The sequence below is a fragment of the Amblyomma maculatum genome, chromosome 3, assembly GCF_055883805.1.
Source record: "Amblyomma maculatum isolate TAMU_Amacu chromosome 3, ASM5588380v1, whole genome shotgun sequence".
Taxonomy (NCBI): domain Eukaryota; kingdom Metazoa; phylum Arthropoda; class Arachnida; order Ixodida; family Ixodidae; genus Amblyomma; species Amblyomma maculatum.
In genome coordinates, this window is record NC_139346.1 from 111504947 (window position 1) to 111519949 (window position 15003).

General features: G+C 47.3%; 1 protein-coding gene across 1 annotated transcript in view; it reads left to right on the plus strand.

The window, feature by feature from the left end:
• Nucleotides 1-15003, plus strand: part of LOC146195697 (monocarboxylate transporter 12-B-like) — a 53330-nt gene that overhangs the window by 10094 nt on the left and 28233 nt on the right. Inside the window, exon 2 of the mRNA XM_084596259.1 lies at nt 2666-2897. Within this exon, the coding sequence (XP_084452385.1) occupies nt 2675-2897 (223 nt within the window). The 5' untranslated portion in view covers nt 2666-2674. The remainder of the gene's footprint in view (nt 1-2665; nt 2898-15003) is intronic.

Sequence of the window (15003 nt, forward strand, 5' to 3'; positions counted from 1 at the left end):
CCTAGATGCCGCCATTGTGGAGATCGAAGTTAGATCAGCCCTCTTTAAGCTACGCAACTCAACCCCTGGAGAGGACAAAATCACCAATGTCATGTTCAGAAACCTAGATGACCGCAGCTACCGGATGAATGAAAGCACGATAAAATAATATTCATTCCTAAACCAAACAAGCCCATAAATGCCCAAAATCTCCGTCCCATCTCCCTGACATCATGTCTGGAGAAACTCTTTGAGCATGTCATCCTCACCCGTCTTACGCAACACATGGAATCCCATGGACTGTATCCCCATAGCATTCTAGGTTTTCTAGCTCATTTATCGGCGCAGGACGCCCTACTACAGATTTCAAACGCTATCCTCAATCATATGCCACACCACACCAGAGAAATATTGGCAGTAGACCTCACCAAAGCATTTGATAAGGTCACGCACAGTGCTATCCTGCAAGGCATTCAAGAGCTGCAGCTAGGGCCTAAGGCCTATAACTATATCATGGCCTTCCTGAACGGACGCACCGCCTCCCTGCATATAGATGATAAAAAGACCCCCTCTTTCACACTTGGTACCATTGGCACCTCGCAAGGCACAGTGTTGTCGCCATTCCTTTTTAATATTACCATGATCCCGCTGGCAAAGGCTTTAAGCAGTATCCCAAACTTGGGACACTCCATTTACGCGGATGATATCACGGTTTGCAGCACATACGGCTCGAATGAAGACATAGAATCTACACTTCAAGAACGGCCACAGCTATATCTACCCACACGGAAAAAATTGGCCTTGAATGCTTCCCGACAAAGTCAGCACTCTTTCTACTCCGGCCGCGGCGTGTTCCTACCGCCCCCATAACAATTTATCTGCACGATACTCCCATACCACAAACCCTCAACCTCCGCATTCTTGGTCTGAACTTACAGGACACGGGGAAAAAAGACCTTACCCTGAAGGCACTAAAACAATCTACTTACTCCGTCATCCATCTTTTGAGAAGGGTTTCACACTCACGAGCCGGCCTAGATGAAGCTGACAATTTAATGGTACTACGTGCCTTTGTGCTCAGACGCATTCTGAGAATGTGCACCCTGAATTCTGACAAGCGTATTGAGCTTATATGGGTGCCGGCTCACTCTGGCAATCATGGAAATGAGGCCACCGATAACATAGCCCGAGGACTTATAAGCCGGGCAAATGGCGACCCATGCCGGGATTTCTCGAGGGAGCGGGCATATGCATTTTCTGAGCTCACACAAGCAAGCACGCCTTGCCCGTCGACTCTACCCCCCTCCCCACTCCCAGCTGTCTCACTCCTAACAAATCCTCTGGAGGCGTCTTCAAACCCGAACGCTTCTCACCCCTCAACGCCTATCCTACTACTGACCCGTTTCCCCTGAGTGCACTCTCTGTGGAGAGTTGCACGCCACCTTGGACCACACTCTTTTCGGCTGCCCTGCCGATCCTCCCCCGCAGCAGGGACAGCCCGCCATCGGATCATGGGAGGAATGGGAGGCCCTCCTTACTTCGCAGGACATGGACATCCAACATCGCTGTGTGGACCGGGGTGCCAGTGCCATAGCCCTACGTGACCTGGACACATGCGCGTAATGTGAGGGCCGTGCGGTGGCCCTGGGCCCTTGAAGGGTCCAAACTCGCTCGTGAAATAAAGTTTTTTCCGCCTCCTCCTTCTCCTATTAATAAAAATTGCTTCAAGAATAGGAAAGGCGCCGTATCTATCGCACGTGTTCTGTGGAGTGTGGGAAGGAAGAGAGGTGGGAGTCAAAATGGATAGAGAGAAAGAAGTGCAGTATTAGAAGTCTGCGGTTTAGGTTCAACCACCTCGGGATATGTAACGTATGGTGACACACCACCACCTAGACTGGTTTAGGTGGTAGGGACTCACATCGCACAGCACTCGACGCCTCTTCGTTTCGCCTCGATGAAAACGCAGCCACCGGTAGTCTAGTTTGAACCTGTTTACTTCGTAGCAATAGTCAGGCATCTTAACCACTGCGTCACCGCGGCGGGACAACCAGTAGGTAACGTCATTCTCTCTTTCCGACTTTTCTCGCACCTGCCCCCCTTCCATTACGGCGCGGGTTAGGTGTACATGAAATGAGTGTCACATACTGCGCCTTCTTGTTGCTTTGAACCAATTATTGTTATCATATAACCCACTGTACACGTCTGTTTCCTGCTTCATTACAGAGCGACGCGTTGGAATCAGCCAGAGCGGCTGAAAGGAGGTATGCAATAAGGATTAAGTGCATTCTTCCGTCTCGCATCATTGCAAAACTATGAGCGCACATAACGACTGACTCTTACCTCATTTCAGCTGCGCATGAACGTCGAGGCAGCGGAAAAGTTTTCGCTGTGGCTTGCTTTCTGGCATTTATACTTTTATTGGACATACTGTTTTGCTTTCGCTTGCCTGCTAGACACGTGCTGCGTTGCCGGCAGGCCGTCATGCCTCGGGACGGTGCACGTTGGCTTCAGATAGAAAAGGCTATTTGGATATTGTCTTCGGTTGCGGGCATTTCAGATGCCTCCGTTGGCTATTAGGATGTGATCAGTGGCTTCATATTTTTAATATTTCAATTTTGTATTTGTAACCGCTTTCTCATTTCTCTTGTGAATGCGGTGCAAATTAAATCATTTTTTTTTTCAACAGCGAAGCGGGATGTCCAGACGGCTAGTCCCTGCGTGCACCGCCGCATCCACGCCGATCCCAAGGGACCGGTGCTGGACCGTTCCCGTCCTGGCCGCGTTCGTGAGCTTCTTGTTCGCGATGCCCTTCACCAATACCGGATTCTTCTACGTCCTCTTCATGGAAAAATTTAGCGTGAAACGTGAGGCATCAGCATGGACCAAGACCATTGTATCGATCACATCATACTTTATGGGTAAGACGCAGTTGACACTGATTTAACTTATATCTTTATATCCCAATAACGTCCCTCTCTGGTCTCTTTAGAATTTGCCCCTCCAGATAGGTCACCTATACTGTACTGCTTCAAACTCTGCCTTTTACATATTAGGCCAGCAGCTTCGTTAATTGAGGCTCCTATATAATAGATTTACAGTTGGAATAGTTTGCTCTCATGTTCTGTAAATATTTCTAGCGATTGTCCATTTTCATCCCGACAGTAAAGTATTCTCACGCGCTGGCTACCTAACAACAAAAGACGTTAGGACGCATTTCTTCCATGAAGAAAAGTACACGTATTGCTTTAAATCAAGAAACACATATTGTGGAGAACTGAGTTTTAACGGCTCTGCTAACGTGACATTTCTATCACTTTGTGCAATGTATAAACTGTACACAAGAGTCGTTCTTTCGAATCGAATTGTTGGAAGATTGTTTCACTAAATGTTTCATCAAAGTCAGTAAAGTTCAGAGGTACTTCCTTTTACTGCTGGGAATGTGCAACGAAAAGCATCGTATTTTTCGACCATAAGATAACGTTTCCGTTATATATAACAAAACGAAACTAAATATTCAGTGGCGCGCTTCATAGGAAGCTGTTCTGAATGGGCGTAATGTATTTCATATATACGAATCTCCGTTTTGTACATGCACGGGCTCAGCTTCAGGACGAAACATCTGCTAGCTACATTAAGAGGTTGGGGTTGATCTCTGCAAGCGTATCAATTTGTCCATGCAATAGACCGAGAGTTTAACAATACATACATATATATACAATACAATACATATGCAATAAAATACACACACAGACACACAGACACACACACACACACACACACACACACACACACACACACACACACACACACACACACACACACACACACACACATATATATATATATATATATATATATATATATATATATATATATATATATATATATATATATATATATATATATATATATATATATATATATATATATATATATGTTGACTTTCGACCTTGGGCACGGACGGATTGATAAACTTGCCGAGCTCAACCCCGTCCGCAATGTAGCGAGCAGATGTTTCGTCCTGAAACTGAGTCCGTACATGTAGAAGCTGCTCTGCGCGGAGTTACGTATCGCGGGACCACCGAGGACGTCCGTGAAGAGCTTTATGAATATGGACTATGGGATACCATCGTGGTCCGGCCGCAGAAAAGGAGGGCAGCCTCAGCTCGTCCCCAGCACGTCACGTCCCCGCAGCACGTTTAACAGCTTATCCACGCCGTGGACAGGAGAGATCAGAAGTCATGCGGACGCACCGAGACTTCTGCTTTCTAATGCAGATATTTCTGGGCTGCCCGTCCAGAAATCTTTCAAATGATTTCATCTCGCCAACCCACTCGGTACCCAGCCCATACATAGCGCGTCACTACTGAAAGAAGAGCGATGCCTGTTATCGCCAAAGTCACGACAGATAACCGCCAATCCCGCAAGACACAAGTTGTTCACGTGGCTCGTATGAAGCGCTGCCATCTTCAATCTGGCTAATTTTCTCGAGGACGAGAATCGGTTGCTAAGGGGGGGGGGGGGATTGTTACGCGGCGTAGCGGCGCACTGAGCAGCTGCAGAAGCAGCAGAAGAAGCGGATGAAGCGAGGCGCGTGCAGACTGCAAATGGGTTTTTCTGAGGCGTGTGCGTCCGTCCTTCATACGATGTTCACCTGTATTGAAAACATTTCATCTGTAACAATATATATATACACACACACACACAGACACACACACACACACACACACACACACACACACACACACACACACACACACACACACACACACACACACACACACACACACACACACACACACACACACACACACACACACACACACACACACACACACACACACACACACACACACACACACACACACACACACACACACACACACACACACACACACACACACACACACACACACACACACACACACACACACACACACACATATATATATATATATATATAAATACACGCACACACATATATATATATATATATATATATATATATTCATATACATATATAGTGATACAAACAGTAGTTGACGATGAAGCTAACGACGAAGCTGCTTTTTCATCACCGCGCTCTGACCGCTCTCGGTCTTCGGCAGTCTTCCACGCTCAGGGCGGGTTTCCTGGAGTTTCAGCGCAGTATCCATAACAGTGTGGTGGAGTGGCTGAGTACGTTTCACACGTGCACACATTTCACGACGGATTTGATTCCGGTCCACCAGCAACCCAGTCGCCGCCTCCGCGGACAGTCGCCTGAGATTGGGCTCCTTTCTACCTCCACAACGATTACGCAGCAGCGGCTCTCGAGTCACATCGATATAGCCATTGATACCAAGCTCTCGGCGTCGATCCTCTGCCACCCACCGGGAACACCACCATCTTTTCCCGGCAATGTCTTCGAAGATGCTGAGCATTGGCTAGCAACCTACGAGTCAGTGGCCCGCTACAGAAGTTGGAGTGGCGACCGTAAGCGCAATAATGTCTATTTTGCACTTGAATTAAGAGTGTGCACGTACGTGGTTCGAAAACTGCGAGAGCGCCTTTACACACCCGGCGGGCATTTTACTGTGATCTTTTGACTACCTTTCCAAAAGCCGACCGCGTCGAGAAAGCTGAAGCTGCACTTCAGTTCAGAAACTAACGCCCAAATGAAAGTGTGCGCATGTACATTCGATCACACGACCCGTGTTTTCCAGCTCCGCAACTAGCGCGCCTCCGAATCAACCTACACAGACGAATGACGCTGCTCGGTACAACCTCGGCAGAACAGTCGTCACTTACGAGCCGGGCGACTTCGTGTTGGTCTGGACACCTGGTCGTCATCGCGGCCTATCTGAAAAGTTACGGCGCCGATACTTCGCCCCTTACGAGGTTGTCCGGCGAATCAGTGACGTCACCCATGCCAATGTTCCTGTAGCCCAGCTCCACTCCGAAGGTCAAAACATCGTGAAGTTGTTCACGTGGTTCGGGTGAGCACTATAACGACCGTGCATGACCGCCGCTCGGTCCTTGTGATGCTTCTGTGCACCCTTTCGCTAACTTGTTCTTTCGAGCAACACGCCGCTTCGAGTCGATGCTACAGAGGACGGGGGCAGTGATACAAGCAGTGGTCGACGACGAAGCTGAGACAGCCAGTGGATAGTTAGCGCAGACGACGAGGCTGGTTTGTTATCATCTCACAGGGACCGCTCTTGGACTTCAAAATTCTTCCACACTCAAGGTGTGTTTCCTGGACTTTCTGCGCAATAACCGTTACATTATATATATATATATATATATATATATATATATATATATTGAAAGGTGGTGTTTCTGTCCTTTAACAGGGATAATAGCCCTCTCCAAGTTGCACAAAGAACCACACAAGAGCACAGCCAGTCTAGGCCTTCCACAAGCGAGCTCGAGCAGCGCAGCGGCACTTTGTCGTCCTTATCCTCGTCTTCGTGGTATTCTCGGCTACTTCATCCTTGTCTTCGTATATCCTCGTGTAGTTCACTACAATTTCCCCCGGGGCGAGGTGGAGCCATCCTGGCGACCTATGGTGAGGGCAAGAGGAGCGGATCGTAGTACGTTTTAAGGCGGCTCACGTGCACAGTTTCGCGGCCGCGATGACGCATGTCCGAAGAGGTAGTGAGTGGCTCCACAATGTAATTCACAGGGGAGGTTTGACGGATAATGCGGTAGGGGCCGTGATACTCGGTTCGAAATTTTGATGACAGTCCCGGTGGGGTGCCGGGAACCCAAAGCCAAACAAGGGATCCTGCAGGAAAAACGTGTGGCGTCTCATCTTTGTCGTGGTGATGCTTTTGGCGGCCTTGAGATTCCGATGTAAAACACCGGGCCAACTGGCGACATTCCTCCGCATGTTTGGCAACGTCTGAAAGGAGAGTACACTCGGAGGAGTCAGGACGATATGGTAAAATAGTGTCCATCGTGGACGACGCCTCACGCCCATAAAGGAGGAAAAAAGGGCTAAATCCAGTAGTTGACTGCGTGGCGGTGTTGTAAGCGTATGTCACGAAAGGAAGAACAGCGTCCCAGTTCGTCTGATCGGCGCCAACGTACATCGTCAGCATATTTCCGAGAGTACGATTGAAGCGCTCAGTCAGCCCGTTAGTTTGAGGGTGGTAGGCCGTTGTGGTCCGATGTATGACGCGACATTCGGCCAGTAGAGCTTCAACGACGTTGGAAGACGCATCCTCGGTCACTTAGCAGCTCTCGCGGTGCGCCGTGGCGAAAAACAAAATGATGGAGTAAGAACAGGGCAACTTCACGGGCAGTAGCGGCGGGTAAAGCGGCGGTCTCGGCATACCGGGTGAGGTGGTCGATGCCGACGATAATCCACCGGTTCCCAGAAACCGTGCAGGGAAGTGGCCCGTAAAGGTCAACGCCAATGCGGTCAAAAGGCCGGGCCGGGCATGGAAGTGGTTGTAAGGGGCCAGAAGCACGAGGTGTGGATGACTTCCGGCGCTGACAGGCGATGCAGGAGCGGACGTATTTGCGAATATAGCCGTACATGCCGCGCCAATAGTAGCGTTGAGAGATTCTTTGAAACGTCTTGACGACACCAGGATGGGCACACTGAGGGTCGGCATGGAAAGAGGCGCAAATTTCATGTCGTAAATGGCGAGGAATGACGAGAAGCCATCGTCGACCATCAGTCATATAATTGCGGCGGTAGAGAAGACCATCTCGTAGGGCAAAGTGTGGTGCTTGACGGCGTAAAGCCCGAGAAGGTGCAGCAGCGTTAGAAGTGGACACGACGTCGATAAGAGAGGCGAGCCACGGGTCTTTGCGCTGCTCCGCAGGCATGTCAGCGATGGTTAGAGAGGAGAGGACGGGATCAGCCGCCGTAGAGCAAGCAGGTTCGTTGGAGAGGGAAGAACGAGACAGTGCGTCGGCGTCCATGTGTTTACGGCCAGAGCGATATATAACGCGGATGTCAAATTCCTGTAGGCGGAGAGCCCATCGTGCGAGGCGGCCGGACGGGTCTTTAAGAGAGGACAGCCAACATAACGCGTGGTGGTCCGTGACGACGTCAAACTGGCGACCGTAAAGGTAGGGTCGGAAGTTCGTCAATGCCCACACAATTGCCAAACACTCCTCTTCCGTAACTGAGTAGTTGCATTCGGCTTTAGAGAGGACACGACTCGCGTACGCGACGACGTATTCGTGAAAACCGTTTTTACGTTGTGCCAAGACAGCTCCGAGGCCAACGCCACTCGCATCAGTATGGACCTCGGTGGGTGCTGTCGGGTCGTAGTGGCGAAGGATTGGTGGCGAAGTCAAAAGACGGCGCAATGCGTTGAACGCTTCGTCGCACTCGACCGACCACGCAGTTAAGTCATTGTTTCCTCCGAGTAGTTTCGTCAGGGGTGCAATTATTGAAGCAAAATTCTGCACGAAGCGCCGAAAATAGGAGCATAGACCTATGAAGCTTCGAAGTTGCTTGAGCGAAACCGGCTTAGGAAACTCCGCCACTGCGCGCAGCTTGGCCGGATCAGGGCGAACACCTTCCTTAGAGACGATGTGCCCCAAAATAGTCAACTCCCTGGCACCGAAGTGGCACTTCTTGAGATTCAGTTGCAGGCCGGCGTCAGTAAGGCAAACCAAAACTTGCCGCAAGCGCTCTAGGTGCGTAGCGAAGTCGGTGGAAAAGACAACAATGTCGTCCAAGTAGCAGAGGCAGATGTGCCACTTGAACTTCCGCAAGATGTTATCCATCATCCTTTCGAATGTGGCGGGCGCATTGCACAGACCGAAGGGCATCACATTAAATTCATAGAGGCCATCCGGCGTCACAAATGCGGTCTTCTCTCTGTCACAGGCGGCCATTGGTACTTGCCAGTAACCTGAACGTAAATCAAGAGATGAAAAGTACTCGGCACCTTGGAGGCAATCAAGAGCGTCGTCTATACGCGGAAGGGGATAATTGTCCTTGTGGGTAATCTTGTTGAGGCGCCGGTAGTCGATACAAAAGCGAAACGAGCCATCTTTCTTTTTCACTAGCACCACTGGTGAAGTCCAGGGGCTTTGTGAAACACCCCCTTTCACTTGGTGGAGGTGCGGGGTGTTTCTGTCCTTTAACAGGGATAATAGCCCTCTCCAAGTTGCACAAAGAACCACACAAGAGCACAGCCAGTCTAGGCCTTCCACAAGCAAGCTCGAGCAGCGCAGCGGCACTTTGTCGTCCTTATCCTCGTCTTCGTGGTATTCTCGGCTACTTCATCCTTGTCTTCGTATATCCTCGTGTAGTTCACTACAATATATATATATATATATATATATATATATATATATATATATATATATATATATATATATATACATATATAGGCCAACACCGATCTGTGACGTAAGCACGATGCGGTGGCGCTTCTATCGTCAGCGTGGGCCAACTGGGGGTGAAAAAAAGGCTTATTGCCCAATGGAATACATGGAAGCGAAATATTCCAAAACAGTTTTTTAATTTCACGGGTTATCATTATTCGGTACAGAGCAACCATGAACGCCCTGGAATAGATCGTGGAAATCTGAAATCTGATTGCCGAGGCGAATTACTTTTAAAACACCGCGAAACATATGGGGGTGCAACTTGAGAAGGCGACCGATAGAATTTCATGTACACGCAACTCACCACAACATGTTGCACGATTCCGTAGCATTGAACCTTTCTCATTTTTTGCTGAACGTCTTGTACGACGCCCCGACGTCATGTCGCATGATACACTACATTCTCTTGCAAGTAATGTAAGTCTGACGACTTGCAGGACCACTCACAGCTCAATAAACTGACCGCGCACAGTTGCAGACGACCATATGTATCACCTGCGCTGTCGCTAGCAGACGCTCCAGAGCTGGAGGCGGCCGCGGTGGGTATCACCAGCTGCGCTGTCGTCTGCTGCAATGCGCGAATCTCGTTGGGTCCATATTGTCGTATGCGTTTACAACTGCTTTTTAAATGTAATTCTGTCAAGGACCTATCACTGCAGCGACAGTATTATCAAGCGTATTTATTCTATGCGGCAGCATATCAGACAATAAGCAAAACTGCCCGATTCGCTACACCCAGCTTGCCTTTTGGCGGTGTCTGGATTCATATCATCATAATTATAACACAGGTTATTCGGGGAGTTTCAAAAGTAGACTGCCTCCGTAATGACGCACCATACTTTATCACAAACTTCTTCAAAGCGCTAGTCAACGTTTAATGACCGGCCACCACTTCTGATGCTCTATGAAATGAGAAAAATGTTCCTGTAAGTTGTGTTTACATGTATTTCTACGGGTCGCCCTCCTAACTCGCACCCCCATATGTTTCGCGGTATTTTAAAAACACTTTGCCTCAATAATGAGATTTCATATTTTGATGATCTGTTCTAGGATGTTCATAGTTCCTTCATACCGAATAACTACATCACAGGTGCCCCGTGAAATGAGAAAACTGCTTTGGAATATTTCGATTCCATGTATTCCTAAGGACGCTAACCCTATTTGTCACCCCCAGTCGGCTTTGGGGCCGCGAGCACCCCGAATATATATATATATATATATATATATATATATATATATATATATATATATATATATATATATATATATATATATATATATATATATATATATATATATATATATATATATATATATATATATATATATATACATATATATATATATATATATATATATATATATATAGGATGCGAGAACATTTAACGTACTTGGCCGCTTAAAAAATTATAGAGCGAAGGGTACGCTTCATTTAAAGAAACATTTTTTTATTATTTTATTATATTTTATTATATATATATATATATATATATATATATATATATATATATATATATATATATATATATATATATATATATACAAGTGAAAAATTGCTTCATACTCTTTCCCTTTCTCAAGAAGACACTTATATCAGGAAGAGTTAACAACTGACAAATAAATGCAAAATGGATCACCAAAGGTTTAAAAACATAACGGCGGATTTATTTTGACGTTTCGACCGGGGTCCGGCCTTTTTCAAGAATGAAGTACAAGAGGTTCAGTTCAGTTCAGTCGTTCAGGGGTGTCCGACTCTTCGTGATACTAAGGGCTATGTCACGCCACGCTTTCCGGTCTCTCACTATCTTTCTAACATCACATAACTTCATCTGCAGCGCCTCGAGGACGCCATCTAACCATCGCGTTCGCTGCCTACCCCTTCTCCGGCGACCCTCAACCTTTCCCAACATCAAATCTTTCTCCAGCGACCCCTCTCTTCTCATCAGATGACCAAAGTAGCTGAGCTTTAACTTTAGAATTAGACCCTCCAATGAGCAGACAGGGTTTATGGTCGACAATATCGACTGATTTGATCTTCTAGCAGTCCAAGGAACTTTCAAGCACCACAATTCAAACGCGTCAATTCTTCGGTGGTCAGCCTTCTTCACAGTCCAACTCTCGCATCCATACCTCACAACTGGAAAGAACATAGCACGAGTTATACGGAACTTGGTTGGCAGACTAAAGCAGTGCTAGGGTACAACTCCAAAAACGACCGAATGATTTCACTTCGGATCCAAGGTCGCCCGTTCAACATAACAGTTATCCAAATCTATGCACCAACCACAACTGCTGAAGAATCTGAAGTTGAGAGATTTTATGCGGACCTGCAATGCCTTTTAGACCACACTCCATCATCAGACGTCGTTTTTCTCATAGGAGACTCGAATTCCAAGGTCTGGTGTGAAGAAATATTCGGAAGTACAGGCAAGTTCTGTCTTGGTGAGCCAAATGAAGCTGGGGCAGAGGCTAGTAGAGTTTTGTCAAGAAAACAACCTGACCATAGTGAATACTCATTTTCAAAAGCACAAGAGGCGCCTGTACACATGGACTTCACCGGACGGTCTGTGCATGAATCAGATCGATTATATTCTTTACCGGCAGGGATGGAGAAGTGCTATACAAGCAGTAAAACAAGGCATGGGGCCGTTTGTGGCACACATTTTCAGAAAATAGCAAGGAAAGATAAGAATGCCCTTCTGAACATACAGTGTCAAGCAGTTGAAGACCACAGCCAATTAAGGAACACAAGAGCTTTGTGTAAGACAATCGAGGATATCAAAGGAAGCTTCTGTGCTAAGCTGGGCGTGATAAAGGACAAACGAGGCAAGGACCTCACTGAAGCCTCAAAGATGAAGAAGAGGTGGCAGGAATACACAGAACTGTGTAAGAAGGACCCGGATGTGCAAACCCAACATAGGATGGTTGTGATTACTGATCTCGAGCCGGGCATCTTGAAGAGTGACGTTGAATGACCTTATCCATCCTTGCTAAGAACAAAGCTAGCGGAATTGATGGCATTACAGCTGAGTTGCTTAAAAACCTAAACTATAACGCTGCATTCTGCATACATTATGTCAGAAGATTTGGACAACCCTGCAGTGGCCACAGGATTGGAGGTCAGTTTACATCCCCATTCCAAAGAAAGGCAGTGCCAAAGATTGTTCTAACTACCGCACGATCGCGCCTATTTCGCATGCTAGCAAGGTGATGTTAAAAATCCTCCAAGGTAGGCTTCAGCAGTATGTGGATCGGGAGCTTCCGGACGTGCAAGCTGGGTTTCGCAAGGGCAGAGGAACTAGAGACCAGATTGCGAACCTTCGCTGGATCATGGAAAAAGCAAGAGAGTTCCAGAAACCCAACTACGTCTGCTTTATTGATTATGCGAAAGCGTTTGACTGCGTAGATCACAGCAGATTGTGGCAAGCTCTTCAAGAGGTGGGAGTTCCAATTCACCTCATCTGTCTCCTCAGGAACCTGTATGAAGGGCAAGAGGCCACATTCAGAACTGGGCATGGTCTTACTGATTGGTTTCCGATTGAGAAAGGACTGAGACAAAGCTGCATACTGTCGCCCTGCCTATTTAACCTATATGCAGAGTGCATCATGAGGAAGGCCGGTGTGGACGAGTCTTCAGCTGGAGTGAAGATTGCTGGAAAACGTATCAACACCATTAGATATGCGGATGATACCACTTTAATGGCAGAAAGTGAAGTGGAACTCAAGAGACTTCTGATGCGCGTACAAGAAGAGAGTGAGAAGTTTGGGGTTAAACTGAACATTAAAAAGACAAAGATCATGGCGTCTTACCCTACCAAGTCCTGGAGCATCAAGGAACAAGAAGTAAAAACTGTGACAGATTTTTTCTTCTTGGACTCCAAGATTACCCCGGAAGGAGACTGCAGCTATTACATTAGGAGACAAGAGTGTACACGCATCTTAAATTAATTCACAGAGAGGGTGAAAACATTGAAAATACGTGAGGCAGAAATGTTACCTGCCGCGGCAACAACAAACAGTATACACACGCATACCAGGAGAGGGGGGAGTGAGGGGAAACGCCGGCATAGCACGTTTCCGCTTAAAAAAGGAGGGGGGTGAAAAGGAGGAACAGAAAAGATAAAAGGAAAAGGAGGCGGGGGTTCAGCATTTCACATGAAGGAAGAAAGGATGCGCCATTTGGGAGTGGCCATGGAGCGACCGCGTCACCGCCGGCCCCGTCACCGGTGTGGTCCGTCGCATGCTGGAGCAACTTTGGATACTTTTATTCGTTGTGCTTTCACCCTTTGAAACGCGCTACGCCAGGGTTTCCCCGCTCTCACCCCTGTTGTGCGTGTGTATACTGTTTGTTGTCGCCGTGCATGTGTATACTGTTCGACGTGTACTGAGGTCATGGCTGGGACACACTGTTATCAATCGTTGGGCGGTGGTGCAAGTTTTGCCTCTGGGGGTACGTTGTCTGTGTCGTCGTGTGGAGCGGCGGTGTCGTCACTAGTCGTGAGAGGTGAGGAACTTTGTGTTTCAGCCGTGAAGCAACCTCACCTCCCTAGGTTGCTCTCTTGACATTTCATTGAGGGGGCTACGGCCCGCCGACTAATTGCGGAATCCGAATGACGATGGGGAAAGTAACAGACGGCTTGTAGACGCCTGCAGTCCCCTCTGCAGGAAGTAGCCAGTTTAATGAGTCCTCGTTAGGGCGGGGTTGAGGGGCGTCGGTGGCGAAATCACGCAGGCGCTGCTGTATGGGCGCTGCTGGAGAATGTGAAATGTTTATCCTGAATGGAAACAGATGGAGTTGTTCTTGGAAGTTCCCTAGTCGTCGCATTTCCTAGTCTTGTTTGTAAGCTTGACATATAGGGGTATGGAGTGGTGTTCGCTAATAGAATCAGACAACCTTAGACTGCAATCAAGCAAAGGATCAAGGAGGCTTTCGGAAACGATACTCTTCTATCGATTACATTCATACCATCAATCAGGTGATAGAAAAATGCTCAGAATATAAGCACCCCTTATACATAGCATTCATCGATTACGAAAAAGCATTTGACTCAGTTGAAACCTCGGCGGTGACGCAGGCATTGCGAAATCAGAGGGTAGACGAGCCGTACGTGAAAGTGCTGGAAGATATATATAGTGGCTGCACAGCAACCATATTATCTGCATAAAGAAAGTAACAAATTTCCCATAAAGAAAGGTAGTAGGCAAGGAGACACAATCTCCCCAGTACTATTCACAGCTTGCTTAGAGGAAGTATTCATAGACTTGGAATGGGAGCAGTTAGGGATAAGGGTAGATGTAGAATACCTCAGTAATCTGCGATTTGCTGATGACATTGCCTTGCTAAGCAACTCGGGGGATGAACTGCAAATAATGATTGATGACCTAGACAGGAAAATTAGAAAGGTAGGCTTGAAAATCAATATGCAGAAGACTTAGGTAATGTTCAACAGCCTCGGGAAGGAACAGCAGTTTACATTACGTAGCGATGTACTGGAAGTAGTAGGCGAATATGTCTACTTAGGACAGGTGGTAACCGCAGATCCGGACCATGAAAAGGAAATAACAAGAAGAATAAGATTGGGATGGAACGCATTTGGCAAGCACTCGCAGATTATGACTAGCAGCTTACCGGTATCGCTCAAGAGGAAAGTATACAACAGTTGCAGCTTGCCTGTACTCAAC